The following is a 26652-nucleotide window of genomic DNA, read 5'->3' as shown; positions in this document are numbered from 1 at the left end:
TCTGAGACAAAAGTTACTAGGATTGCCGGGGGCTTGCTTTCCGGCCAGCACTGGGCCCAAAAAACTTTCTTTTCCAACCTACTTCCTCAGAGGATTCTAAACTGTCCCTTCTACCTCCAGCAGGAGTTAGAGGGAGGCTGGAGCTCCCCAGACAAACCAGAAGGCAGTCGCTGCAAGGCGCTTCTGTCTTTTCTGAGGAAGTTCAGTCCTGCTTAGTTGTCTGCAGCGGCAAACAGGAATTGAGAACGATGGATTGTTGTAGGTCAGGGACACGTCTCAACGTCAGTCTGTTGATGTGACAGTTATTTGCTGAGCACCTACTATGTGCCAAGCATGCCAACCTTGCCAGACGAGATCCTCGTACTTGTAAAAGTCACGTTTTCTTGGGAGCGACAAGCAGTAAACAAGCAAAGAAGAAACATCTGCTGGTGGTGAGTATCTACTGTGCAGAGAATTAAAATAGGTTGATGGCATCAGAGTGACTTGGGAGGTCACTGAGTAATGAGATGGTCAAGGAGAGCCTCTCAGGAGGTGGCATTTAAGCTGAAATGTGAAAGACGTGAAAGGACCAAGGAGAGAGCATTCATGGCATGTACAAAGGCCCTGAGGCTAAAATAAATTGGCTATGTTAGACCAGAGTCATATTCTTCCCCCTAGTAAACATTGGCATTGTCTGGAGATAGTTTTGATTATTACAACTTGGGGTGGGGGATGGTCTGCTCCTGGAATCCAGTGGGTCAAAGCCAGGAGGCTCCTCAGCCCCCACAGCAAAGAATGAGCCAGTCCAGATGTCAGCATGCTGAGATTGAAAAAGTCTGGGCTAGAGGAATAGAAAGAAAGCCTAGTGTGAATGTGGAGGTCAAAACCTCTGATCTTCTTATGAACGTCAGGAGGTGGTAACATGGCCATGCACTGGAGTGGGGTCACATCCGAGGGATGTACTGGGGACTCAGAGACATGGGGAAAGGAACAGAGATTTCGGGAGAGGCAAATTCAAGGTCAGGAGACTGATGAGGAGGGGCTAAGATAAGGCCTAGACTGACGCTGGGACTTCAGTGAGGTCAGCAGGGTGTGGCTAAACCAGAGGGTCTGGGTGGATTGTGGGAAGATGGCTGGATGGCCAGGCTGGCATTGAGGGTCTCTGGAGGAGATGGAGCCATACCAGTACTTGCTCCCTGACTCTGCACTTCCAGGCTAGAGAGAACGTTTTCACTCTGAGCCTCCATTTCCTCTTCCATAAAATGGTGAGAGTCAACCCTACATCACAATATGTATCAGGTCTGTGCAGGAAAGGACTAGCTCAGCAGGCCTGCATTGTCCATACCCTGCACATGAAAGCTTTGGCCCTATCTCTGCTCCTGAGAGGTGTTCTTTAAGCCCTGGAAATGTCCTGCCTAACCAGAGGATCTTTGTTTACCTGGGGGCCTTGGGACATGCCAGGTAATGCGAACATTGTGACGTATAACGGGGGCATTGGTATCAACTGAACCTCTGGAGGGGCTGGAGACTGAGATCAGCCATGTCTTTATAACCAACACCCAGAAAAACCTTGGACATGATGGCTGGGGTGAGCTTCCCTGGTTGGTGGTGCACCATGTGTTTTGTCATACATCGTTGCTATGAGAATTAAATGCTGTCCCCATGACTCCACTGGGAGAGGACACCCAGAAGCTCAGGCCTGGTCTCTCCTGGGTGCCGCCCCATGCACCTCTTCCCCTGGCTCACTTTAATCGGTATCCTGTGTGAGTGTGTATATGTGTGGCTGCCTCAAAGAGGCCCTCACCAACTACCCAATGTTGAGCAAAAACTGTTTGGTCATCTTTTTCATGAAACCAATGTTGGACTAATCGTACATTTAAGGTCTCCCTTCAGTTACCTCTGTTTTAGTAATAAAACATTTACAAAAGGAAGGGGACATCAAAGAGACATTGAGGGTAGCTGTTTTATTTAGAAGAGGCATCTTGGAGCTCTGAAAGACCACCAGGAATGCGTCCTTTCTGTTATTGACTAGCATTTAAAATTGAAAATAAAACATTTAAAATCGTCAGCGTAAAGTGATATAAAAACTCGTACAGACGGTCCCTGACTTACGATGGTTTGACTTACATTTTTTGACTTCATGGTGGGGCAAACGTGATGTGCATTCAGTAGAGACTGTACTTCACATTTTGAATTTTGATCTTTTCCCGGGCTGGTGATACATGGTGCGATACTCTCTCCTGACGCCGGGCAGTGGCCGGGAGCCGCAGCTGCTAGTCAGCCGTGCAATCCTGAGTGCAGACAACAGATACTTTGCAGTGTGGTATTAAGTGCATTTTTGGCTTAAAATGTGTTCAATTTACAAGGGGTTTATTGGGAATGAACCTCACCGTAAGTCAAGGAGCATCTACATCATGAAAAGTTAGTTTCCCTTCCAATCAAGGCCTCTAAACTCTCTACCCAAAGCCAACCACTGTTAACCTGTGTCCTTTCACTGTAACAAACTGTAACTGTGAGTAGAACAGCTTCCCCGAATCTCGTGAGTCCTAGTGAATCCTCGACTGACGGCGGTCTTAGGGACCCCGGAATGACAGGGTCTTTCCTAGGCAGACAAGGCAGGGAAGGTAAGTTGAGGCAGAGAAGGAAAAGGTATGGAAAAACTCAAACTATTCATTTGAACTGATACCACTATTTATTGAGTGTCCGCATGTAAAGTGGGGACTTTACATACCTATTTCCCAAACGCCTGTGCACATTTCTTTATCATGGACATTTGGGCATTCATCTTGATTTTCAGGGATGTTGTGCTTCCTTACATGTTGCACCCAAGGTGAGTGCCTCGCTCTCCTCACCCTAGCCCACCGCTAAGGGGACCACCATTTCATAGCCAATGCAGCTGATTTCCTGGGCGAGAGGCCACTTGCTTGAATCCTCCAGAAAGGCGGTGGAGGAGCCGGCATTCCCACCAGGCCCATGGATGCCGAGGTATGCCTCCCTTCTGGCCGTGGTTTGTTAATATTGACAAGTGGGTGGGCAGGGCTTACATCATCAGGGCATTTTTCCATCAGGTCTAATTATGAGAAGGTCTTTTCCTGATCATACAGCCACGTTTTTGATTATTTTTTCCTCAGCTTTATTAAGGTATAATCGACATATAACATCGTGTAAGTTTAAGGTGTACAACGTGTTGATTTGATGCACGTGTATATTACAAAATGATTACCATCGTAAGTTAACTGTCACCTCTATCACATTGTATAATTACCATTTCTTTTTTGTGGTGAGAACATTTAAGATCTACTCTCTCAGCAAATTTCAAGTATATAATCCAGTATTATTAACTAGGGTCACCATGCTGTACATTAGAGCCCCTGGAATTTATTCATCTTATAATTTGAAGTTCGTAACCTTCAACCAGCATCTCCCCATTTCCCCCACCTCGCCACCCTCCAGCCCCCAGTAACCACCATTCTACTCTGTTTCTATCCGTTTGGCTTTTTTAGATCCCACATATAAGTGAGATCATACAGTATTTGTCTTTTTCTGTCTGCCTTATTTCACTTAGCATAAGGCCCTCGAGGTCCATCCATGTTGTTGCAACTGGCATTTTATTATTATTGTTATTATATTATTAATATTAATATTATTATTTCAAAGACCACTTCTCAGTTTGATGTAGGCAGGTTCCTAACTGCCCCTGGAGACTTGCTAATCTCCCTTCTTTTCAAAGAGAGCCAGCCTCGGGCTCCAGGCCACCTCCATGCGAGGAGATCTGGCTCGAGTCAATTTCATGCTGGTTTCTCAGCACTGCTGACATTTGGAGACAGATAATTCTCTGTGGCAGGGACTGTCCTGTGCATGTAGGGTGTGGAGCCGCATCCCTGGGCTCCACCCACTTGAAGCAAATAGCTCTCCCTTCCCCAGTCATGACAACCAAAATGTCTCTCCAGACACTGCAAGTGTCCCATGGGGAGCAAAAAGGCCTCCAGCTGAGACCTGCTGGTTTACATAGTGCAGAGGTGCTGGACCTCCTTGGAAGGGTCAGTGAACGCAGAATTTAGTGGGGAGTTTCTCTAAGTGTTCATCCTTCTGGCCTGCCCTACCAGGGCTGGGCATGGCTCCCAGCATCCCACAGCCTCCCTTTGCACACCTGGGCCCAGGCTCAACTTTCATGGAGCCCCAAGGGACCCAGGTGTTCGACAGGCTGGTTTGTCCCCAGGCCCCAACGCTGAGCGCCAAGAAACTGCAGTTGCTGGGGCGACCGCTGATCTCTTAGGGTAAGGAGCTGGTTGGTTGAGGGACAAAAGGCTCCAGTGCCTGGAGTAGCCAACATTCGAGGGCCTTGGCTGGGAGGCCACTGTCTAACACCCTCCTGTGAGCGTTTGCAAACCAAGCAGAGCAGTGCGGAGCAGTTGGTTCAGCTCTCCAAGGGTGCCGGAGGTGACGGCTGCAGGTCACCGAGGGGGCCTTGGAGGGTGAGATGGGCACCCCACTCCAGATGGCCTTGCCCAGCTGGCCTCTCAGGAAGGCCACCAAGTCACTGGCGTGAGGTGTCTGAGACCTAGTCCCTTTCCCAGGGAAGGATTGCCCAGGTGGGTGGGCAGCATGAGCGTGGGTCCCCTTAGCCCAGGCACCTGCCGGCGGCTTCTCCAGGGTCAGGTAGGCCCCCTCCCAGTGCCTCCATCCAGCAGTGTGGCAATCTTCATCAGCTCCGCGGTCTCAGGTAAGGGGCAGGGAAGGGCTTGGGTTTTAGCGGTAGGGGGGCACTCTTGGGGGTTCCAGGGCAATGGGCATGGCCTATAGGGTCCTCCAAGAGACCTGGATGCGAATGCAGTCTGGCCAGTGATCCATGTGGGAACTGGTGAGGGGGAGCCTCCCAGACCCTCTGTTTCTTCTTCTTCGATAATCCAGGCTGAGAGCCTGACTGGATAGAGTTACTGTAAGTGGCAAATGATATTGCAATTGACATTTATGATGAACACACTACCTACTAGGCTTAAAAAGTGCCAGAGTCTTCCCATGGCTGCAAGGCCCTGCACGGCTGGACTCCGCTCACCTCCCATCTTTATCTCATATGATCCTCTTGTCACCCACGTGTCACACTGGGCTCTGGCAGGTCCTGGAATCCATGAAGCCCCAAGAGCTGTAGTTATATAATTTATATATTTGGTTAATGCCTGGCTCCTCCCACCAATCTGCAAGCTCGGTAAGGGCAAAAACTACATAGAGTGGTGTGCTGGCAAATGTTTAATAACCTGTTCTCCAAAAATTAAAAAATTAAAACCCCAGAAAACATAAAACACCTGGTTTGTACTGCCCAATAATTTACAACAGTTTCCATCATGTAAATCCTCCCACCACAGTCAATTTCGAGGTGCCAATGTGACTTCATAACCATGCAGTTGGGCAAGGCTGTGCGGTGGCTCACCCCCCTCTACTATTTTTCTGTTACAAAAGCAATAGCAGTAAACAGAAAGGGCAGAGCTCATGGCCGACTATAGTAAAATAACTTGGAAGCCGTGAGTTTTGAGCATTTGCGGTCTCTGCTTTTACAATAATGTATTCCATCGTAAGTTCAGATCATTCCATTTTTCATAGTGTCTGTGCCAACAACTGGCTCACAGTATTCATGAAAATACAGCCATCAGCTCTCCCAAGCAGCAGGGGCCAGCTCTGGCATACCACGTTATTTGTGTTAATATATATCTCATTTCCCATTGTGCCCTTGATCTTAGCAGTGTCTATACCTAAGAAACTTCCCAGTTGATATTTTGTGGACAAATATAAATAACCTGTAGGATTTATAAGAGAGGCATGGGAAGGGGGGGACAGATCCGCAATGGGTGTCCAGGTCAGCTCCCATGGCAGAACCTGGGTGGCTTCTTTGTACCAGTGGCTTTGGGAGTCTTTTTTAGGACACTAATGTGACCTCCCCTTGGCCACATAGAGAAAACAAATTGTTCTTCTACACCTATGCTGCACTAGGTACTTTCACTTTTAAGATGCAGTGATTCAACTAACGCTTATTGAGTGCCTGTGTTGAGTGCTGAGAAGTCAGTAATGGCCAAGACAAGAAGAAGTTCTTGATTTTGGGGAGATCGCAGCCCTGCAGAGCAGAGGCATCAACCCATTTTACAGAGGGGGAAACAGGCCAGCCTGACACTTGGCATAGGGCCACACAGTGAAGTCAGTGATGGAGAAGGTCTTAGAATCCAGGTTTACCCTGGGTAAGGTTGCCAGATTTAGCAAAAACAAAAACCCAAAACAGCAGCAAAACCAGGACGTCCTGTTAAATTTCATTTTAGATAAACCATAAATAATCCCTTTTTATAAGTATATCCCAAATATTGTATGGAAGGAACATACTTATGCTAGCTAATGATTTGTTGTTTATCTCACATGCAGATTGAACTGGGTTTATCGATACACACAATTGCATAGAATGGGACATACACCAACAAATTATTTGTTGCTTATCTGAAGTTTAAATTAAACAGGGTTTATCCAAAATGCAAATTTATCCAAATAGTGCGTAGAATGGGAGATACTTATGCTCTTAAGTTATTCATTCTTTATCTGAAATGCAAATTTAATGAGCGTCCTGTATTTTATATGGCACCCTAACCCAGGGCAACCAACCACCCTGGTTAGCTGGGAATGCAAGGTTTCCTGGGATGTGGGATTTTTAGTGCTGACACAGGGAAAGTCCTGGGCAATCTCGGTGGTTGGTCTCCTTGGGTTCATGTCATGTTTTTGTATCTTTTGATTTGCTGTGAAGGGCCCCAGCCTGAGTAGAGGGCAAGTAAAGCTAAGAGCAGAGCCACAGGCCAGGGAAGAGTTCTGGATTCTTCTGTCTAACACCGTCCATGCCATTCCTTGCAGACATGGATGCAGAGAGAGAAGCTCTGCAGAGCACTGCGTACCCCGAAGTGCAGAACTTCTGCCAGAAGCACGGCCTGATGTTTGAGGTAATCACCTGCCCGCTTCTTACTGCCTCCGTTTCCACTGCCCGGAAACTAGAAATGAGGGGGTACCACCCAGGCAGTCACACAGGTCCCTAGCTCCGAGGGACCCCATGCTTGGTTTAACGCTTTCCTGCTGAACCTTGAAATTCATGATTTTTCAACAAGACACCCACATTTTCTTTTTGCAGCAGACCCTTCAAATTCTGTAGCTGGTCCTGGCAATGGGCTGGGGAGAGAAAAGTCCCCTGAAAAGGCAGGTGGAGGGATGATGGCTGTGGTTAGCACAGGCCGTTTGGCACAGTGCTAGGAGCAGACGCCCGGGGACATGCTCCTTGTGCATCTCACTGTTTTGTTACTTTTTTCCTGCCCTCCTGGCCTTCTCTGCACTGGGGCAGCTTCAGGGGCGTCTAAGAGGGCTGTGGTGTAGGCAGGGTGGGCGTTGAGGTGTGGGGTGCACCTTTTTCTGGATTGTGAGGGTGTACCTGACGTGCATCGTCATCACAGGCCCCAAACAGAGTCTCCTCCAGCTCTCACACCAACCCTCAGTGGGGATGTCACTGCTCGTACGTTTTGATGTAGAAGCTGACAAACCATCTTTAGAGTCTCAGCTTCAGTGGACGCTGCCTCCTTGCCATTTATGACAGTGGTTCGAAGGCCCCTGGATTATGAGATACGCCATCATTGACATAGATGAGAAAGAAACAGTGCTGGGAATTCGACTCTGCCTGCCGTTGAGGATGAGACACCGCTCAATGGCAGAGGCACTAAAAAGGAAAACTTATGAGCTGAGAACTGATGAAACTCCCATGCTCCTCCTTTAATGTCCACACGGTGCCAGCTCTGTGACAAGCGCTGTAAACACCCTTAACTCAAAGACAGGGAGAGGAAGGTTCTTGCCTGAGGCTGGTCGCTGACCCTTTTTCCTTCTTTCTTTCTTTCTTTCTTCCTCCAGGCACATTCAGTGCTGTGAACCTTTCGCCCTGTGCTCTAGTTCATTAGAAATCGATGTCTTTCCCACTGGGTGAAAGAATTTGAGGAGGTAGGGACTGTTCTGAGTCCCGTTCTCCCCACTTCCTCATCCCAGCCTTCCATGGGCTGCTTGAATTGAGCCATTCTGCCGGCCTCCCTCTGACTAGCAGGCAAAAATGGACCGCAAGCGTGTGGTTGCCAAGGAGACTTTGCCACATCTGATTTTGGCCAAATTAAACACCCTCCTTTGCAAAGAAAGCTCTGCAAACAAGTGTGGACATGTCCTCGCTTTAAAAGGAACAGTTTGAAAATGCCCAAGGTCTTAAAAAACTTTCAAAAATGTTTTTAAGTAAATTTTGACTTTGGAATTTAGATTTACAGGAAATTTGCATAGGGTACAGAGTTCCCATATACCCCACACCCAGTTTTCCCCCCGAATTTGAACATCTTACATTATCAGGGTGCATTTGTACAACTAAGAAATTGATACTGGTACATTGTTATTAACCAACCTCCTAATGTTATCCAGATATCACCAGTTCTTTCTGGTCTAGGACCCTGTCCAGGGAATCCCATTGCATGTAGTCATCATGTCTCCCCAGTCTCCTCTGGTCTGGGATGGCTCTTTTGTCTTTCCTGGTTGATCACGACCTTGGCGTTCTTGGGGAGGACTGGCCTGGTCTCCTACAGAATGCCCCGATCTAGGTCTGCCTGATATTTTTCTCACGATTTCCCTGGGGTTGTGGGTCTCATTCAAGTTCTTTTCATCCAGACATCCCGCTTTGGGGAGAGGCTGTCAAAATTTATTGAAAGAAACTTTATGCTTTTGTCAAAGGGAATTGAAAAACTCATCCATCCTGCTACCTCCCTGACAAACTCACGCTTGTAATCTCCAGGTCGTTGATCTGAGGTGGGGTATTCGGAACACCGAGGCCACTGACCACATGACCACAGACCTCTGCTTGGAGGAGCTTGACCGGTGTCGGAAAACATCCCTAGGGCCAGCTTTTGTTGTGAGTGTCTCGGGAGGAATGGGACCGCTCTTACTTCTAGCACCATGATATGACTCTTGCTTCCTAGCCAGACCCACCAGTGGAGGGACATGGGTGGCATTTCTGCAATCATACCCAATTGCGATGTCCTGCCCATGGCGGACATTGCTAATTGTTCATGGCACTTTTTCTGCAGAGCTAGCTGGGATCCAGACATTAGCAGTCAAGTGGCAGCAGCAGGTGAGTTGTAGAGCAGTGTTGAAGCCCACCCCAGCTTTCCCACCCCATCTACTTTGTCTGGAACTTTGGGATCCTGTAAAACCAAGGAAAAGGTGGACACCCACAGGGTATTTGTAATTTTTTTCTCCCATGTGCCCCATGGTATTGGGAGCAGACTCTGTGGCCCCTTCTGGAGCCTGCCTCAGGGGCAAAGTTCCTTCGACTCTAGGTGAGGTCAATTTTTACCTGGTCTTCTCTCCTCCCCTCCCAACTATAGCCCCTTTGTTGCCAAAACAACCCACAGCTCACAAGGAACTGTTTGGGCTTTGATTGACAAGTGATATTCCAGAGTTTTGATTTATTACACCACCAGATACATCCAAGAACTAGGACATTTTGGCTCAGAAGTCCCAGAGCAGGAATCAGCAAACCCAGCCCACTGCCTGTTTTCATAAATAAGACTTTATTGTTATGCAGCCCCTTCCTTTACATATCGTCCGTGGCTGTTTTCCAGCTACAACTGCAGAGCTGAGTAGCTGGGACAGAAGCTATCTGGCCTGCAAAGCTGAAAATATTGGCTCCCTAGCCCTTGACAGATAAGGTTTGCTGACTTGTCTTGGAAAGTGAAAAGGGAAAAAGCCAAGAAAGTACCTTTGCCCAACACACCTTAATCACAAAGAAGCTTTGAGCAGCTCCCAACAAAGAGAAAAATCCTCTGTACCTCTCCTGGAGACAAGACTGTAGAATGGAGGAGAGTATGGTCCCATTATAAAAGCTCTTTTCTAGGGGAATAAAGAGAACCAGGTAAGGCCCGTTTGGCCTTAGATTTGTACTGCCCAGTGTGGTAGCCACAAACCACATGTGGCAATTTTAAGTTAAATTACTTAAAATCAAGTAGAAATAAAATTTCATTTTCTCAGTCCTACTAGCCACATTGCAATGGCAAGGGGCCACCATAACGGATGGCACAAATGAAAACACGTCCAACAGTGTGGAAAGTTCCAGTTCTGCCTGAGAGATTAGGCCTCCCTAAAAGACACAAAGGTCTGGGCAGGGTGTGTGAGAAGCTTTCTTTATTATATATTAATTGTTATCTATACAACCGGGTTTGCATTTTCATTCTTTTGCTCTCGGATTTCTTGGTATGTTGGCACCACTTTTTTCCTCTTTTTTCCCCGTTTTCTTGAGACATAATTAACACACAGCATTGTACATGCTTAATGTATATGGTGCAATGATGACTTACATGCACTGTGAAATGATTACTACAATAAGTTTAGTTACTATCCATCATCTCATGTCGATTAAAAAGAGAGAGAGAGAAAGAAAGGAATCTTTTCTTCCTTGTTATGAGAACTCTCAGGATCTATTCTCTTAGCAACTTTCCAATATCCCACATATTGTTCACTATGGTCATGTTGTACATTACATCGCCAGGACTCATTTATCTTGTAACTGGAAGTGTGTACCTTTGAACCACTCTGTTTTAATTATTATTGCTTTAAACTGCATCCTACCATTTGGAAGGCTCTACCCTCCTGCCTGTGCATCTCCCTCACAAATTATTTGTTCCCCAATCTTCTCATTTAGTTTTCCAAATGAGCCTGACGGTTGATCATTTTGTTAAGTTTCAAAGAAAAAAAAATCTTAAAGAAAAAAGGGAGATGGGGAGAAGAACTCCAGGGGGAATTCGATTTTGCAACCCAAACTGCAGGCAGCAAAAAGCACAACGCAGCCTCCAGGTGACATGGGGGACAGCAGGATGATCTCTGAGCTTCCCCCAGGCCCCACCGGCCCAGGGACCTTGCACAGCCTTCCAGGAGGGCTCATTGGGTGGCCAGGGACCTCTACTCACTTCCTGCTTTTCTCCTGTACCAGGCATCTCCCCTCTGTTGTCTGAGAGTCAGGGCTTCATTCTCCTTCAGTGGCTCTGATTTGGGGGACTTTCCATGAAAATCGGAGCTGCGCTGGAGGCCCTGGGAGAGCCTTCTCTCTGGTAAATAAGTCATTAGGAGACGTGGCAGGGACGCTCCCCAAGCACTTCCTTCTTACGGTCCTGGGTCTCTTGGGCCACCTGAAGCTCCAGTGTCTCCTGACGACTCCTTGATCTCCTTCTTTCCTTCTTTTCAGCTCTTCCTGCTCCCCTTGCTCTGGTCCCACAGACACAAGCTCTTTTTTTTTTTTTTTTTTTAACCATCTGTCTCCTTAAGATCTCCCGTCTGTAGTTGGCTGGCGACTCCTTTCCCAACTTCTTTTCTTCCAACGAGGCTGTCACTGCTGGGAAGGCCCAGGAGGGAGAATATCGTCCTCATCAACATCCAGCTTCCATTTATCCAGGTTTCCGGGGTGCACACGCCTGGAATATTCTGGAACAACCCAATGAAGAGGCGAGGGGGTGCTTGCTTCCATGTTATAATGAGGAAACTCAAGACTTTGGGCCCAGTATCCTAGGCCTGATTCTCTCATGTTCCAGTTTGTCCTTTGTGCGAATGTGTCAGGGCAGAGAGGGCATTCGAGCATTCTTGGCACTAGAACCAAAATCTTAGGGCCTCACCACACCCTACAGAATCTTGCCCACGGGAGAGCCCGTGCTTCCTCCACTGCTCCCTCCTTCTTGGTCCTTCAGCCTCCCTGGCTTTCCTGCACTGAACAAGCAGGGGTTTCCCCTGCTTGTACGGGTCTGCACTTCCTGCCACAGGGTCTCAGCACATGCTGTTTCTGCTGCCAGCCAGGCACTCTGCCCAGTGTTCTCTTCTCAGATCTTCTGCTGCTGGATCCTCACTTCCTCAGGGGGATTTCCCTGACTCCACAGCCCACATGTGCTTTCTTCCTAGCACTAGGTCAGCTGCACTTTGACATGAGTGTTATTCTTGGATTGATGACCAAGACCATCCTGGTCACGACTGTCTCCTGAGCGGCTGTCGTGGGCTTGGCTCAATAAATATTTGGGGAATGACTGTGCTCAGAACTCAGAGGTTCCACCCTGGGACCTGGCCCCCCACCCCCACCCCTTTCCCAGTTGGCCTTTAAACCCATGACCTCAGACCAGTTCCAATTTGGCACCATCCCCGGGGCCTCAGTTTCCACACCTAACAAGGAGGAAGCAGGAGTTTGGGTTTTCTAAGGCCTGCTGCAGGGGCTGGATTAGGGTGAGGAGAGTGAGGCATTCACCTCTAGCACAAAATGTAAAGGGGCACCAAAAGTCTTAGTTATCAAGATAAACATTTTAATGCAATGTTGTTTTTCAAATACAAAAATTGATCCAAAAGAAAATATCAAAATTCTGAACAAAGACAGGATCCTTGCACTTTTGAGACCCACTTTCACCTCTCTCTCATCAAGCCCTGCTCCCTGGCTGCCGTTAGGGACAGTCCTGCCCCCAGGGCCACATCATAGCCTGATATTTGGGTAGAGCCAACAGAGGCTGTAGCTATTTCTGGGACAAGCCAGTACCTACATATGAGGAGCTACAGTTTTCTCTTATGTACAGTTAGGGGGAGTCGCAGAGTCCTTGGGTTGTTGGAACAAATCACCACAAACTGGTCGGCTTAAAATGACAGAATTTATTGTGGTCTGGAGGCCGGAAGTCTGAAATCAAGGTGTCAGCAGGGCTGTGCTCCTTCTTAAATTTCTCGGGGAGAAGTTTTCCTCGTCTCTGCCAGCTTCTGAGGGCTCTAGATGCTCCTTGGTTTCTGGCTGCATCACTCCAAGTCTCTGGCTTTGCTGTCACATCCTCTTCTTCTCTTCTGTTTTTGTCAACTGTCCCTCTGCCTGTCTCTTATTAAAGACTCTTAGGATTGCATTTCGGGCCTACCTGGATAACCCAGGATCATCTCTCCAGCTCAAGACCCTTAATTTAATCACATTGGCAAAGACCCTTATAACAGGCAGGGGTCTCCAGAGAAACAGAACCAATAGGATAGATAGATTGACATACATAGATAGATAGATAGATAGATAGATAGATAGATAGATAGATAGATAGATAGATAGATAGATAGATAATAGATGTGCTATAGATATAGATTAGATGGAAATAGAGATAGAGATAGACAGGAGATTTGTTGTAGAAATTGGCTCATGTGCTTATGGAGGCCGAGAAGTCCCACCACCTGTTGTCTGCAAGCTAGAGACCCAGGAAAGCCGGTGGTGTAATTCATTCTGAGTCCTGAGCCCTGAGAATTGGGGAGCTGATGGCATGAATCCTGATCTGGGTCTGAATACCTGAGAACCGATGTCCAAGAACAGGAGAAGACAGGAATTTGCCCTTCTTCCTTCTTTTTGTTCTTTTGGGCCCTTGATGGACTGGATGAACCCCCCTGCATTGGGGAGGGCCCCCTGCTTCACTCAGTCCACCAGTTCAAATGCTAATGACCAGCTCTCTGGTGTCCCTTAACCCAGTCAAATTGACACGTAAGATGAATCATCACCTTTTTCCGTGTAAGGTACATTCACAGGTCCAGGGATTGGGTCTGGATATCTTTGGGGGGAGGGCCACTATTTAGCCACCACAGAGGGTTTCCCAAGCAAAAGACTCTGTGATGCTTGGAGCTCAATCAAATTCCAAATTTACCAGTCCCGTGTGCCATGCTTTCAGGTACTTCCACACGCAGGTGCTAATAAGTCTCTGCCTGCACGTCTTAAGGTAATTGTTGCTATGGCACTATGGCCAGACCCATTTTTAGGGGCTGGCGTGCCTCACTCAGGGTCACAGAGCTAAGAGCCAGAGCCAAGATTTGAGACTGTGCCCCTCTCTCTGCCAGGCCCTCCTAGGTGACCAGTATGGTCCCTGTCCGGTCCCCACGCTGATCGAAGAGAAGGAGTGGGAGGCTCTGAAGTCCCAGCTGACCACCAGGCCGGGTGACCTAGAGCTGGTGGCTCACCATTTCCAGAAGGACGAGAACGCCGTGCCCCCCACCTACGTGTTACAGGCTGCGGGCACCAGGGAGACCCACGGGCCTGAGGAGGCTACCCTGACCTCTGTGCTTCGCTGTGGAGCCCAGCAGGCCAGGAGGCTGGGTCTCATCACCCAGGAGCAGTGGCATTACTACCACCGGTCAGGTGAGGCTGCGGGACAACCCTGAGGGGCCACGGGAAATGCCCATGTGCTCAGAATACACTCCACATGCCCCGGTCCATATTTCTGTCAATGCCAAGCCGGCCTAGCTCCTGGATCCCTGGTTCCAAGGTCATTTTTACGGATGACCCAAGAGAGTCCAGCCCCATTCAGTTAAACCTTGGTCTCTTAGGATCCTCTTCTCCCTCCATGTCTCCTTCCCTTACTCCAGGGGGGCCCCTGGCTTTGGGGGACGTGTTCTAGGATGACCACCATTTCTGTTTCCCTGAGACTGAGAAGCTCCCAGGATGCAGGACTGTTAGGACCGAACCCAGGCCAGTCCTGGGGAAACTGGATGAGTGGATCCCTCTGTGTTAGCTGAAGTCAGCCCCTGCTGAGGACTCGGAGTTGTCTGGCCTTGCTGCACCTGCCTCAGAGGGGGAAACTGAGGCGCAGGAAGGCGGAGTCTCATCTGCCCCAGGGTGAGAGTAGGGATTTGACCCTGTGACTGTAGAGGCCATCACCCAACTCCCATCTGGTCCCTTACTTCTCACCTCTCACCCCACGCTCTTCTCCCACCATCCTCTACTCCAGATACCAGAAAGATTTTTCTAAAAATGCAGCGTGAGCAATCCATTTCCCCACTGCTTCCTGCCAGCAAGACATGGGTTATTACTGTTCTTGGGTTAGTAACATGTCAGTTTGTGAGTTACTAGTATGTCAATTTATATTATTAAACATACTAAATATATGAATTTATATTATTAAAAATATTAAATATATGAGTTCATTTATCAACATATTAAATACAGGAATTTATATTATACTAAAATTCAGTATATTATATTACACTAAAAATATAAAATATATTAATTCATTTATAAACATTAAATGTATGAATTTAATCTTATTAAAATATACTGGTTATTATATGTTATCTATTACTGAAATATTAAATACATGAGTTTATTTATCAGCATATTAAATATATGAATTTGTATTATGAATATATTAAATATGTGGATTTATGTTATAAACATATTAAATATATTGACTTATTTAAGGATATTGAATGTAGTAATTTATAGTAATAGTATTTTAATTTTATTAAAATATATCAATTATATTTATTATCTATTAGACCTATTATATATTAATTCTACTAATGACATATCTATTTTTAAAAATAAACTTCTTTGGGGGGATCATTTTAGATTAACAGGAAAGTTACAAGGTGATAAAGCTACAAAGATAGTACCAAGTTCCCATATGTTCTTTGCTGAGATGGTTTAGCATCATATGTGACCGCAGTACATGTGTTGGAGCTGAGAAATTAACACCGGTACTTAACATCGGTACATGGTGATTAACTAGACTCCAGACTTTATTCAGGTTTCCCCAGTTTTCTCATTAACATTCCCTTTCAGTCCCAGGGCCCCATCCAGGATCCCACCTTGTGTTTAGTCAACATGTCTCCTTAGGCTCCTCTGGTCTGTGACAGTTTCTCAGTCTTTCCTTGTTTTTCACAACCTTGACCATTTTGAGGAGTGCTGGCCTGGTGTTTTATGGAACGCCCCTCACTCTAAGCTTGTCTGGTATTTTCTCGTGATTAGACAGGGTACCTTGATGCCCACCTGACATCACAAGTGATGCTGCCCTTGATCCTTTCGTTAAGACTGGGAATGACATATCAATTTTGAATACACTATTTATGTAAATAATGTTAATGGCTACTGTTTACAGGGCACTTACTATGTTGCTATTTGTTTGCTCTATGACACGAAGCTAAATGTGCTAATTGCTTTCATGATATATCTGCCATCAGGGCCACATTCAGAGCCTGGCATCTATCTGTACTTTGGGATGGGGCTGGATTTGCCGCTCAGCCTGGCCCCTTCCCAGCTGTATTGACTTCTGGAAGCCTTAGAGCCTCAGTTTCCTCATCTGTGAATAGGAACTAATCAGAGTTAGTATGTCATGGAGTCATTGTGGGGTCTAAAGGGTCTTGTCCCAGCCATGAACTTGTATTCAAGCTCTGAAAAGCAATAGCCCGTTAAGAACCTAGCCCGTTAAGAAGTTCCACTTGGAATAAATAAATAAATAAATAAATAAATAAATAAATAAATAAATAAAATAAAATAAAATAAAATAAAATAAAAAAGTCCCATTTGAAAGAACAAGTAGCAACTCCTTGAAAGTAGCAGAAAGCACAAAGGCATGTTAGCGACAGTGTCTCTCAGCATATTATTTTCCAGTTGCCTTGCTCAGCTTTCTTTTTTTTCCCAGTTTTTTTTTATTTTGAAATAGAGATTTGCAGGAAGTTGCAAAAAAAAAAAAATAAATAAATAATAGGAGGAGGTTCCATATATCCTTTACCCAGTTTCCCCCGAAGGAAACATCTTGCAAAACTAGAGTACAATATTCCAACCAAGAAATGGACAATGTTATAATCCCGAAAGAGCGCAACTGTTACAGGCACACCTTTGCATGTGTGCAAACGTGTGTGTGCATGTATTTCCTTCTATGCAATTTTATCATCTGTGTAGCTTCAAGTAACCACCACAGTCAAGACACAGGACTGTCCCCTCACTGCAAGGTTCCCTCCCGCTCCCCCTTTAGGGGCACAATTACCCTTCCCCACAACCCCCACCCCCTGGCAATGACTAATTCGTCTCCATCACTATAATTTTATGTTATAGAAGATAGAATTGCACATTCTGTAACCTTTTGAGATTGGCTTTGTTCCTTCAGTATAATGTGCTCAGCTTTTCACAAGAATTAGTTCATTAAAAAAAAGCCTTCATTAACAGCCTCTCAGGATTGAACTAGTACAGCCATGTCACAGGGGAGGAAACAGACTCAGAGAGGTGCAGTGATTTGCCCAAGGTCACAAGTTGCTGGTGATCTTAGATTGGTCCATCCAAAATGGGGTCCACCAAGGATCCCATTTCAAGACTGTTAGTTGCCTTCACTTCTGACCTCCATTCACAGGGCTGAGGCAGGTGTGGGGTCACTCCAAGGAGGACTTTTGAGTGGTTCTTGTCTTTAGCTTGGAGACTGAATCCTATCTCCAAGCAAAGGCCTGGCTTGCTCAGCCTCAGGGAACTCGGCGCCTCTGCTGAGTGTAGGGTGGCTTCAAAAATACTCCCCTGGTCTGACTGCTATTTCCAAACAACAGCCTCCAAGGAGGAGTCATTGTGGGCCCTTGGCCTTGGAAAATATGTGTCCTCAGAGCAGCTGCTGCATACTCTGGGACAGGGGTCGGCAAAGCATGGCCCGAGGACCAAATCCGGCCCACCATTTGTTTTTGTAAATAAAGTTTTATTGGAACATACTCAAGAGCATTTGTTTGCATGTTGTCTATAGTTATGCCAGGTCACTCAGGCTCATGTTGAGCTTGAGAACCAGTGTCCACATCTCCCGAATGTGTCTCCAAAGGGTCCCCACTCAGGCCAGCTGATGACATAATGATGACCACACTCTCTTCCCATCTCCTCCACTTTTGCAGTCATTGAGTGGGAGATAGAACGGGGCCTGCTGAGCTTGACAGACGGGCACCAGGGGGCCACTGTCTTCCTAAGAGAGATCCAAGACCTCAACAAACACATCCTGGAAGACTGTGCCTTAAAGATGGTGGACCGGCTCCCAGACGGTTGCCTGGACACAGATGCCCAGAACCTTCTCAGCAGCCTCAAGGGGCGTATTGCTGACATGCAGCCCGGAGTCCTCAAGGCCCACCACTTGCTCTGGAGCCGTGACCTGGTGAACCCTAAAAACAAGGCTCACTCTCAGTACCTGAAGGAGCTTGGGGAGCAGTTTGTGGCCAGGGCTAACCACCAGGTCCTCGAGCGCCTCCGGGAGCTGGAGGCAGGCAGGCAGGAGTTGGCATGGCTCTACCAGGAGATCCGCCACCACTTGGGGCTGAGTGCCGAGGCCACCAAGATCTTCTGTGGGCGCCAGGAACTCCTGGCCCAGGTGGGGCAGCGACTCCGGCAGAATGACAGCCACCCCCACACGCCCCTGGTGCTTTTCGGACCCCCAGGCATCGGAAAGACAGCGTTAATGTGCAAGCTGGCTGAGCAAATGCCGGGGCTGCTGGGCTGCAAGACGGTGGCCGTCCTGCGGCTCCTAGGGACATCGCAGATGAGCTGTGATGCCCGCAGCCTGCTGCAGAGTGTCTGCTTCCAGGTGTGCCTGGCCTACGGGCTGCCCCTGCCCCCTGCCCAGGTTCAGGAGGCCCATGCCAGGATGGTCCAGTTTTTCCACACCCTCTTGCACACGGTCTCCTGCCGAAACTTCGAGTCCCTCGTGATCCTGCTGGACGCTGTGGATGATGTGGACTCCATCCGCCGCGCTCAGAGGATCCCCTGGCTGCCTCCCCAGTGTCCCCCAAGGGTCCACCTCATCCTTTCGGTCTGCTCAGGGCAGCGGGGAGTTTGCGACACTGTACAGCAGACGATCATGGACCCAGAGTCCTACTGGGAGGTGAAACCCCTCTCTAGCAACCAAGGACAAGAGATGATCCAGCTCCTGCTAGAAGCCTCCAGGAGGACACTGAGCCCGGGGCAGAGGGACCTGCTCTGGGCCAGCCTCCCGGAGTGCGGGCACCCTGGGCGGCTGAGGCTGGCCTTTGAGGAGGCCCGGAAATGGACCTCCTTCATCACACCGGCTCCTCTGGCCTCCACGGCTAAGGAAGCCATGCACCAGCTGTGTGCCCGCCTGGAGCAGACCCACGGGCAGCTCCTGGTGGCCCGAGTGTTGGGCTACATTGTGTCTTCCAGGTAAGTCTCTTTTCGTTCTTTTTTTTAAATCTGGATTAGTTTTATTTTTTATGCTAGTAAACAAAGTTTATGTACAAGAAAAATATAAAACATGCGACACAAAAGTCTCTCTCTTAAAAATTAACATAATTTGATGTACTAAGTAGCAGCCTAATATACAACTCATACCTTTTAATACATATTACTAAGAAGCTTTAGTTGCAATGCATTTTTTTTGGAAAGATGCTTTCTGCCTTTTTTTTTTTTATCCATACGTAAAATTATTTTAAGGTTTTTTTTAAAACAAGGAAATTCTCAAAAAACTTCAAAAGAAAACCTTTCACAGACCTGAAAGTGTTTGATAACATTAATCTGACCTTTATTATTATCATTTGTTTCGGTATCACCTTGCTCTAGATCATATTTTTGTCTTTTCCACCCATCCCCCACTGCCTCCCCTTTGGCAACTATCAGCTTGTTCTCTGTATCTATGGGTCTGTTTCTGTTTTGTTTTGTTTATTCATTAGTTTTGTTTTTTAGATTCCACATATAAGTGAAATAATATGGTAGTTGTCTTTCTCTGCGGACTTATTTCACTTAGCATAATACCCTCTAGATCCACCCATGTTGTTGCAAATGGTAAGATTTCATTCTTTTTCATGGCTGAGTAATATTCTATTATGTATATATACATATAAACAGAGGGTGCCAAAAAAATGTATACACATTTTAAGAAAGGAAAAAACTGTATTAAAATTGTTATACTCAACATATACTGATAACAGAAGATGAATACAAGTCATGCATGTACATTTTTTTGGCACCACCCGTGTGTGTGTGTGTGTGCCACATCTCCTTTATCTATTCATCTATCAGTGGACACATAGGTTGCTTCCATGTCTTGGCCATTGTAAATAATGCTGCAATGAACACAGGGGTACATACATCTATTTGAATTAGTGTTTTGGATTTCCTTGGATAAACACCCAGAAGTGGGAATGCTGAGTCACATGGTAGTTCTATTTTTAACTTTTTGAGGACCCTCCATATTGTTTTCCACAGTGGCTGCACCAATTTGCAATCCCACCAGCAATGTACAAGGGTTCCCTTTTCTCGCATCCTTGTTTGTTGATTTATTGAGGATAGCTATTCTGACAAGTGACAGTTCATTGTGGTTTTAATTTGCATTTCTCTGATGATTAGTGACGTTTAGCATCTTTTCATATGACTATTGGCCATCTGTATGACCACCTTTCAGAAATGTCTATTCAGGTCTTCTGCTCATTTTTTTAAACAGGTTGTTTGATTTTTGGTGTTAAATTGTATGAGTTTCTTATGTATTTTGGATATTAACCCCTTATCGGATATATTGATAAATATCTTCTCCCATTCAGTGGGCTTTTTGTTTTGTTGGTGGTTTCCTTTGCTGTGCAAAAACTTTTTAGTTTGATGCAGTCCTGTTTGCTTATTTTTCACTTTTGTTTCCTTAACCTTCATGTTGTTTTCCATAGTGGCTGCACCAATTTACAATCCCACAAACAGTACACAAGGAATTCCCTTTTCTTCATTTTTAACTCTTTAAAATTGAGGTACAACGCATGCATTCATCTCCTAGGGCTGCTGTCAAATCACAAGCTGGGTGGCTTACAACAAGAGAAATATATTCTCTCACAGTGTTGGAGGCCAGAAGTCTGAAGTCAAGGTGTCTGCAGGGCCATGCTCAGGTGCCAGGGGAGAATCTCTTCTAGGCCTTTCTCTTAGTTTCTGGTATTTGCAAAGGAATTTGCAATGTTCCCCTTTGTAATGCCAGCAACCCTTGGCATTCCTTAGCTTGTAGACGCATCACCCCAGTCTACCTCCATCATCTCCTGGCCTCTCCCTATGTGTGCCTCTGTCTAAAATTCCCTCTTCTTTCTTCTTCTTTTTTTTTTTTTAAGATTTTTATTGGGGAAGGTGTCGTGCGGGAGACCCTGCTCGCTGCGCTATTTGTCGTGCAGGGCGTCCGGCGGGGTCTCTGCTCCCACTCCCCACACAAGAACGCAGGATATGGTGAGGCCAAAAAGGAACACCCACGGAGCCATAGGTAGGGGAGTCATACCACTATATTCTCTCTGGCGGCACTATACTCTCACTGGAGGCTGGGTCCACACTGTCCGCAAACCGCCATCCACGCTTGCCAGCCCAGCCGCCATCTTCTTGCTAGCCCCCATTCTTCTCTCTCCTCTCCTCTCCACCGTAGCCGCAGCAGTTATATTGGCGGCTAATTGGCTAACTGGCTACAGCTGACGGCCAATCAGCCACAGCTGACGGCCATCTACTACCCGAGCCAGCACTCCTCCACGTGAGGCTGAGAGCCTGTAAACTACTTTCTGGGGCTCTGCCCCCACAGAAGGGGAACAGGACTTTATTGGGGAACAGTATGTACTTCCAGGACTTTTTCCAAGTCAAGTTGTTGTCCTTTCAGTCTTACTTGTGGAGGGTGCAGCTCAGCTCCAGGTCCAGTTGCCGTTGCTAGTTGCGGGGAGCACAGCCCACCATCCCTTGCAGGAGTCGAACCGGCAACCTTGTGGTTGAGAGGATGCGCTCCAACCAACTGAGCCATCTGGGAGCTCAGAGACAGCTCAGCTCAAGGTGCCGTGTTCAATCTTAGTTGCAGGGGGTGGAGCCCACCATCCTTTGCGGGACTCGAGGAATTGAACTGGCAAGCAACCTTGTGGTTGAGAGCCCACTGGCCCATGTGAGAATCGAACTGGCTGCCTTCAGAGTTAGGAGCACAGAGCTCCAACCGCCTGAGCCACCTGGCGGGCCCCTCGGTCCTGTTTTTGAATAAAGAGTTCAGCAGGTCTGGGGTGGAGCCTGGAATTCTGTGTTTCTCCCATGCAATGCTGCTGGTACAGGGAGCAAAGCTGGGGGAAAGATTGTAGTTCTCTCCCCCTGGGTTGGTCTGATGTTTCCTCGTGATCATATCCTCGTGATGCTTGGCCCTTCTTGGGCACAAAATTTTTCCCCACTGCAAATTTGCAATGTTCCCCTTTGTAATTAACAAGCAACACATGGGGAGATCTCAGAAAAATCTTCTTAAAGCAGACTTCTCTCAAGAATCAAGCACAAGCCTGCATCTACATCTAACTCCAGGCTTGCAGCATGGGAGTCAGCAAAAATCTAACAGGAAAATCCAATTCCAGTGTGTTTACAGAGTTTAAAGGAATGAAGGCGTAAATGAGGTAGCTCAGCGCAGAGAAAGTCTCAGTCAGGGCTGTGAACTTCTGTGAACCTGGGTCAGGATCAGGAGGGATTGCTCAGAGATGTCAGTTGTGGAGGGTGAGTCAGAAATAATGAGCAGGAGAGAGGAGTATGTTCGTCAGACTCACCCAGCAGCCCACTCCAACCTCCAGGTGGGTGGGATGGAGACCAATTAGCAGACACACCAGGCAACAGAGCTTTACCTTAATGCAAATGGCTGTCAGGAACACTTGAGCCCATCTCAAAATGCTGGATGATGCAATTTTGCCTCTTCTCAGTGTTGGGGGCAGTGTTTCTCTTTCCAACCTTTGTCTTTTGCCAAAAATCAGGCAAGATGGGCGGCCATCAGTGAGGGGGGTGTTTTGTTTGTTAGTTGGTTTGATTGCCAGGAACAGAATCCCACTCATGCTCATGAATAAGAAATAGGGCTTTATGCCAAGGCCACGGGAGGAGTCCAGGGCCACCCGATAGACATCTCCAGCGGGGCACATACCCCAGATTTTGTGATTGGTTGCCCCAGAGTGGGGAACTGGCCTGAATGCTACAACGACAGACTGGGGGAATGTTCCAGAATAAAGGGGTTGGGCCATTAGGCCACTCAGAAGCTGTCTATGAGGAGGAAGCAGAGTTGTCATGGAAACCAGCAAGCCACAGGAATCAGGGCAGTTTCTCATCCCCTCTCCCTCTGGATCCTTTCTGCACATCGGCTTTTGTTTTGGACTCTTCCATTCCCCTTCCCTGAAGTGCAGCTTGCCTCCAGCTTCTGTTGGCATCATGAGCTCCCATTTCAGGGACCTGAGGTCATCGTACTGGCTTCTTCTTGAGTCCTAATTGCAAAATCTGGGGAGACAGAAATCAATCGGCCTTTCTGGCCCCACGTCTGGTCCAATGAGTAAAGCTGGGGTTTCCTTGAGAGTAGGACCACCCTCCTCCAGGGGCTGGCCGAAGGGAGTGGGGGGGAGTTAAGGAAGATGACTGTGGGGAAGGTGATTTAGGGGCCTCCAGTTCCATGAAAATATATTATGTTTACACACGGACTCAGTGTGGCGTCATAGTTGAGAACCTGGCTCGGAGCAGGCCTGAGTTCTAGGCCAGTGGTTCTCACCTGGGGTGGGTCTGCCCCTCCAGGAGCACTGGGCGATGGCTGGAGGCATTTTGGTTGTCATAACTCGGGAAGGGGCTGCTATTGACATCTAGTGGGTGGAGACCAGGGATGCTGCTCTACACCCTACAATGTACAGGACGCCCCAACAGAGAATAGGGAGCCCCAGATGTCAGTAGTGCTGAGTGTGAGAAAGTCTGCCTTAGCCTAACAGACCCTGTCTCCTCTCTCTCTCTCTCTCTCTCTCTCTCTCTCTCTCTCTCTCTCTCTCTCTCTCTCTCTCCCTCTTGGGGATACCCACCTTGTCATACATCATAAAATGCTAAGTAGTCTGTATATGTGAAGAATGTGGCAGGTGTTTTGATCAAAATGAAGACTTTACTCAACATCAGAGAATTCAAAAAAAGCCACACGAAGGGTTTCTACCCAGTGAGGTGCACACAGAAGCCAGCCTCTGTCTCCCCCCTGCTCTGAAATGAACTCTGATGTTCTCCTTTGCAGGTAAATCCACAGTTTTCCCAGGCTCATGCTCACAGGTGTTAGAAAGCTCGTTCCAGCCCAGCACCAAAACTTCAGTCACTCGTCCTATCTCAAAACACACCCTTTCTCTCGCTCAGCCCTTTCTCAGGCCAGGAAACACGGGGTGGGCCAGGGTGGGCACAGCTGGTTTCTGAATTATTTTCCTACGTTACCTCCTCTCTCCTTCCCTATGCTTCCTGACTCATCAGAGGTTGAGGAAGAGATGGTTCGCAGTTCTGTAGCTGTGTGTACGCAGAAGGAAAGATCAGGAAAGGTCTATGTGATGGGTACAGCTGGAACCGGGCGTTGGTTCCCGCCGGGCCTGCGCACTGTGCAGATGCTGGTCCTCAGGGTAAATGCTTTGGTGACAGGCAGGACGCTGTGCAGCTGACTGCGTCTCTCCCTCCTTTGGTGTCAGTGTCCTCCAAATTCAGGAGACACAGGTGTGTTCCCCGCCGTTCCTCCCCACAGGCATGGGCTCTCTGAGGCTGAGCTGAAGGACGTCCTGTCCTTGGATGACGAGGTCCTCCAGGCCGTGTACCAGGACTGGACCCCGCCCAGCAAGGAGCTGCTGCGTTTCCCACCCCTGCTGTGGGTGAGGCTTCGTCGCGATCTAGGAAACTGCTTGTCCAGGCGGCCCGTGGATAACTTCACGCTCCTGGCCATCACCCACAGGTAGATTCAGCGTGGAGATGACACTATCTGGGTATCTAAGAGCAAGAACTCACTGATCAGGCTCCTTCTTGTTCCAGATCCTTCTTCTCTCCCCATTCCCAGGGAGTCACGTCCACCTAGAATAGCATTCAAGGGTCTCCATGCACCGACTCTGATACAACTAACTTGTTTTTTTCTTTTTATGATTATTATTTTTTAAATTTATTGGGTGACAATTGTTAGTAAAATTACATAGATTTCAGGTGTAACTTGTTTTTTAAATTGAGGAGAAATTCACATAACGTAAAACACACCATTTTAGCGTACAATTCAGTGGCATTTAATACTTTCATAATGCTGTGTAATCATCACTTCTCAGTGGTTCAGAACGTTTCCATCACCACAAAAGGAAACCCTGTCCCCATGAGCAGTCACTCCCTGTCTGCCTCCCCCAGCCCCTGACAACCACCAATCTACTTTCTGTCTCTGGATTTGCCTGTTCCGGACATTTCATATAACTGGGATCACACACCATGTGGCTTTTGTGTCTGGCTTCTCTCACTCAGCATCATGTTTTCGAGGTTCATCCACATGGTAGCGTGTGTCACAGCTTCATTCCTCTTCATGACTGAGTCATATTCCACAGTAAGGATGTATCACTATTTACTTATCCATTCATCCACTGATGGACATTTGAATTGTTTCCACCTTTTGGTGAATAGTGCTGCTGTGAACATGTGTGTACAAGTTTTTGTTTTCCAATTCTTTCTGGTATATACCAAAAACAGTGGGTATATACAGTGTACATAATTCCAGGAGTGGAATTGCAGGGTCAACAGTACCTTCTTTTATGTTTACCATGAGGAGACCACAGGTTCCTTTTTAAAGTAGATTTATTTAAGGGTAAAAAGAAAGATGGGGTGATTTAGAGATAAAGGTTAGGTAACAAATAGGACAGGTGGTCAGCAGACTTAGCAAGCATCAGACGGTGGCTTAGGATGGACCTGCATTTGGGAACTGCCTTCTGGAAGGCCGGTGGCCACCTCTGAGCTCACTTGGTCTCCAGACCCACCAGCCTGTGTCCCCTCTATGCAGACAGCTGGCCGAGGTGGTCCAAGAGCGTTATTTGTCAGGGCCTGAGAAAGCCAAGAGGCACGGAGTCTTGGCCGACTTCTTCTTGGGGACCTGGAGCCAGGGCACCAAGAAACTCATCACCCTGCCACTTGTGGGAAAACCCCTGAACCTGGACCGCAAGGTGAGGTGTCTGCACCCCTGTTCCCCACCTGCAACCTCCACCCTGCTGTGTGGGCAAGACCAAGGCTGCCGGGCAAGGAGCACCCAGTTCCTTTCTTCCCTCATTTTCACTTAACACACCCTCTTGACCTCCTCCTCTTCTCTTCCCTGGGAGGGCTGAGCATCATTTGGGGGGTAGGGAGCTCAGGAAGACCCACTGCCACACTCCCCTCCCCCAGTCACCGTTCACACATTTCCTTCCAGTCTTTCTTCTTTTATGCCTGGGAGCTCTAAGACTTGGTGTCCTTCGCTGGTGTGTTGCACCCTCATTTCTTTGCCTCTCAAACACCTCAAGGCCCAGCTCAAATGCCTCTTCCTTCAGGAAACCTTCGACGATTTCTCCCTTCTCAGTTACTTGTTCTTTACTTCCTGCTCCCTTTCCTCTGAGGCAGAACTAAAAGTTTTTTAAAAACTTTTAGTTTCAAAGTCATTTGAGATTTACAGAAGAGTTGCAGATGGAGTACAGAGAGTTCCCATGGAAACTTGCACCAGTTTTCATAACCTTTTTCCTAACTGTAGCACAATGATTACAACTAGGAAATACACATAAGTCTTCCGTGGCCATTCAATTTTTCTTTTTTCTTTGTCTCACCTGATGGTCGAGGGAGGCCAGAGGCAGGGCCAAGCCTGATGGTTTCTCGGTGCTGCCCTTTCTCCTTTCCGATGACCCACAAATCCTCTCCCTTGGGGGTGCCAAGAACCCCCACAGGCTCAGCCTCATCCTTTCCCTCTGGGGTGTGGTCTGTCCCTTTACCTGGCCTCCCAGACTCAGGACCTTCTCCAGTCCATCCTCTCAAGGAATGCTTCTGACGATGCAATCTGATCACGCCTCTCCTCTAACACCTCCCATGGCTCCCCAGTCCCCCCCCCCCCATCTCCTGTCTAAAATCTCAGCCTGATA

General features: G+C 47.5%; 1 protein-coding gene across 9 annotated transcripts in view; it reads left to right on the top strand.

The window, feature by feature from the left end:
* NWD1 (NACHT and WD repeat domain containing 1) overlaps positions 1-26652 on the top strand; it is a 61695-nt gene continuing 35043 nt past the window's right edge. Inside the window, exons 1-8 of one of the 9 annotated variants that reach the window (XM_074337970.2) lie at positions 1-431; positions 2837-2964; positions 6862-6947; positions 8810-8926; positions 13888-14185; positions 17689-18961; positions 24276-24479; positions 25554-25713. In XM_074337970.2, the coding sequence (XP_074194071.2) occupies positions 6864-6947; positions 8810-8926; positions 13888-14185; positions 17689-18961; positions 24276-24479; positions 25554-25713 (2136 nt within the window). In that variant the 5' untranslated portion in view covers positions 1-431; positions 2837-2964; positions 6862-6863. Of the gene's footprint in view, positions 432-2776; positions 2965-4367; positions 4703-6861; positions 6948-8809; positions 8927-13887; positions 14186-17688; positions 18962-24275; positions 24480-25553; positions 25714-26652 lie in introns of those variants that run through there. The other 8 variants (XM_088792399.1, XM_019737029.3, XM_074337971.2 and 5 more) reach the window with 8 other exon arrangements.

The sequence above is a fragment of the Rhinolophus sinicus genome, chromosome 15 (genome assembly GCF_057876585.1).
Source record: "Rhinolophus sinicus isolate RSI-liver-muscle chromosome 15, RSI-T2T, whole genome shotgun sequence".
NCBI lineage: Eukaryota > Metazoa > Chordata > Mammalia > Chiroptera > Rhinolophidae > Rhinolophus > Rhinolophus sinicus.
Note: the sequence above shows the minus strand (reverse complement) of the source record. Positions and strands in the feature narration are given on the sequence as shown.